The 3,206-nt window shown below is 42.7% G+C and overlaps 1 protein-coding gene across 1 annotated transcript in view; it reads right to left on the bottom strand.

The window, feature by feature from the left end:
- Positions 1–2,446: 2,446 nt before the first annotated feature.
- Positions 2,447–3,206, bottom strand: part of FASTKD3 (FAST kinase domains 3) — a 12,976-nt gene continuing 12,216 nt past the window's right edge. Inside the window, exon 6 of the mRNA XM_012658015.1 lies at positions 2,447–2,545. Coding sequence (XP_012513469.1) covers positions 2,447–2,545 — 99 coding nt within the window. The remainder of the gene's footprint in view (positions 2,546–3,206) is intronic.

The following is a 3,206-nucleotide window of genomic DNA, read 5'->3' as shown; positions in this document are numbered from 1 at the left end:
ATATTAGCCTAAATTATTTTCATAACACACACATGCACAGAATAAACAGAAGAGATGGATGAGGAACATTCCAGGCTGTACTGTTTCTTCACAGCATTTGTAACAGATGGATGTTACCTCTGTGTGGCTGTTTGGTTGGTTAAGTCCCTCTCCCCTCTTTAAACCGTGCGCTATTAACCTCACCACCGCATTTCAGGGCCGAATTCCATCCCGAGGATGAGCTGAAGCACGGGGAGAGGCGCACGGTGCAGTGAGGGTGAAGCAGGGGCCGGGAAGGGAACCAGAGCCCACGAAAGGTAGGAAAAGACACGGGGCAGGAAAGACACTGACCAGCAGCAAGGAAGTGTCAGAGGGGTTTCTGAGGCCTGATGTGATCCAGAACAGATCTTGGGCTCAAAGTCAACAACATCTGTTGTAGGTAGTCTAAGAGCTGTGAAAAAGTGTAAATCAGCTAATTGCCCAGATTCCAGAGATGTTAGAATCCTTTCAAGCCAGACCCTGAGTGAGCGGCAAGGTCACCTGGGTACGTGGACACATCAGAACCTACAGCACCTCTCTCCTGTTCAATCGCCACTTGTTTCCACGGTCTCTTGCCTTCTTTGTAATCGAAGAAGCATGCTTTACAAAGTGATCTGGGAGCTCGTCTAGTCTCCATTTCCTATTCTGAAGATAAAGACCCCGAAAGCCAAAGTGAAGTACATAGAATGGGGTAGAAATTCGGACTAATACTAACTTGCACTGTGTGCTTACTCTGTGCGAGCCACTTTTCTAAATGTTTTATATATACTATAGTAACTAGTTTAATTCTCATCTCAATCTGTTACAGGTTCAACTGTGTCCCTCCTCCCTCTTCCAAAAAAGACACTGGAAGTCTTGGTTCCCCAACTGTATGAATGTGACCTTATTTGGATGCCGGGTCTTTGCAGATTTATCAAGTTAAGACAAGGTCATTATAGTAAGCCTTAATCCAACCTGGCTGGCATCCTTGTAGGAGGGAAATCTGGACACAGCCAACCAGGGCGACCACCATGTGTAGACAGACACATACAGACACGAAGGGCCATGTGAAAAAAACAACGCCACACAGACACAAAGGGAAGGTGGCCATGTGAAGATGCAGGCAGATGAGTCACGCTGCCACAAACTAAGGAATGTCTGGGGCCACCAGAAGCAGCTAGAAGAAAGAAAGGATCCTCCCCTGGAGGTTTCACAGGGCGTATGGCCCTGATGACATCTTGACTTCAGACTTTAAGCCTCCAGAACTACGAAAGAGTAAATTTCTGTTATTTTAAGCTTCCCAGTTTGCACTGCTATGTTGCCACAGCACCAGGAAACTAAGAAACAACCCCATTGCGATGTAGGATTAGCTCTCAGGAAACTGGAGAACAAGGTCACGGTTAGCAATGGCAAAGCTAGAACTTAAACACGTGCTGTACGATTCCTGAACCTAGATTCTTAGCCACTATGTTCACCTGCTTCTCGGGACCAGATTAAAACACGACACTCATCAACAGTGATGAATGAAATAGCAGGTAGAACATTCATCCCCTCTGAGCTGGTCTGTAAAACCGGGGCAACACCTAAATCAGGAGTCACGTCGCGAGACACACACAAGCATCCTGCCAAAGAGCTCAGCACAGAGGGAGAGAATGAGAAACAGCAGCTGTCCCTGCCCAAGTCACAGCAATAGGGGGTGGTAGAACTCCAGCTTCCAGCTCCAAAGCTCTTTCTCCTATGCCAGCTGCCCCCTCGTCCTCTTCTCCCCTGAAAAGTTAACCTGACCATACAATGAGACAATGAAGCATCTGCAGTGAACTAATGACAATCTAATTCATTCTCGATTTAAAATGTAAGCCCCTACCTAAATTAAATTGCTTTTTCACTTCTCTACACCTTTGATTTTTTTAAAGTTATCGTACTACTATATCTTATTATCTAAGGGTTATTTCTAGATAGTTCTCTAATTATGAATGTTTATATCCAAAGTACTATAGTCTATTTTTCAATGCTCCTTTTCCTAACCATACATCACACTTCCACTGGCAAAATATAAAAGGAAGTAAAAGATAAAATTTCCTTCTTACATTTGTTAGAAAATAAAAGTCTACAAAGGACAAACTATTTTCAGTTAGCAGGTAATTATTACAAACAAAAGATTTAAAAACAACATTCATTCCTTTATTGCATGTGATCAATTCTATTTGATGTATAAAAAGTATCTATGATGCTAGTATTAAATTAAAACTAATTTTGAATTTACCACTGATAAATGTATACATGGTATAAGGAAAACTATAGACCCTGTTTAGATAACCAGACATAGAAAGGTATAATATAAACATAATTTTGCAAAATGGCTAATTCATATGATATTCTTTTTTTAAATACCAAGTCCCATAAAAACGTAAGTTTTTTCATTAAGTTCTGAAGCCAATATTCCTTCTTGTTACCAATGATCACCAGTTCTTTGAGAAAACAGTTTTCTTTGTAAATATTCCACCAATTCTAGTCTTGATTTTAGTATATCAATCTCATGATACGGGATCTGTAAAGGAAGGAAAATAAAACTAGTCAAAACCCTTCACAATCTGAGATTACTTTGGCTTTCTTGTTACCTTGCTTGTCCCCCCACACACCCTCCCGCACAGCAGAAGGTAAGCTCCCAGAGGGCAAAGACCACGATCCCCTTAGTCATCCTGTAGCCCAGGAGCCTAGAACAGTGCCTGGCATAGAGGAGGCTCAGTAAATACTTGCTAACTAAACAAGTGGGATCTCTACATAAGAAACAAACAGGATCCGTTGTTCTCCAGGAGCTCACAATTGAGGTGGCAAGTTAAATTACACAATAAATAAAAAGGTAAGCAGATTGGTGACCTAGTACTGAGAGGGCGTCGGCACTTCATTAGATGAGGGTGAAAGGTGCTGATGAAGGGCCAGAAGATACTCAGAGCTGGAGGATGCAGCATGGGCAAACGGGAAATGAGGAGAGAGAACAGAGAGGCTCAGGGAAGGGGAGTGAGCACTCAGCTGGGAGCAGAGGGGCCAGGCTGTAGGCCACGTGCCTGAGGCCTGGCTGTAGGCAGACCATGGAGGGTCTCAAATGTTAAGATGTAGTGAAGTTTTTAGTTTATCCTATAAGCAGTAAAGAAACAATGAAGGTTTCTGAGCACACACTGGCATGATTAGTTTTAGGAAAATTAATCTGG

The sequence above is a fragment of the Propithecus coquereli genome, unplaced genomic scaffold, assembly GCF_000956105.1.
Source record: "Propithecus coquereli isolate 6110/MARCELLA unplaced genomic scaffold, Pcoq_1.0 Scaffold569, whole genome shotgun sequence".
NCBI lineage: Eukaryota > Metazoa > Chordata > Mammalia > Primates > Indriidae > Propithecus > Propithecus coquereli.
This window is presented reverse-complemented; position numbering and strand designations above follow the sequence as displayed.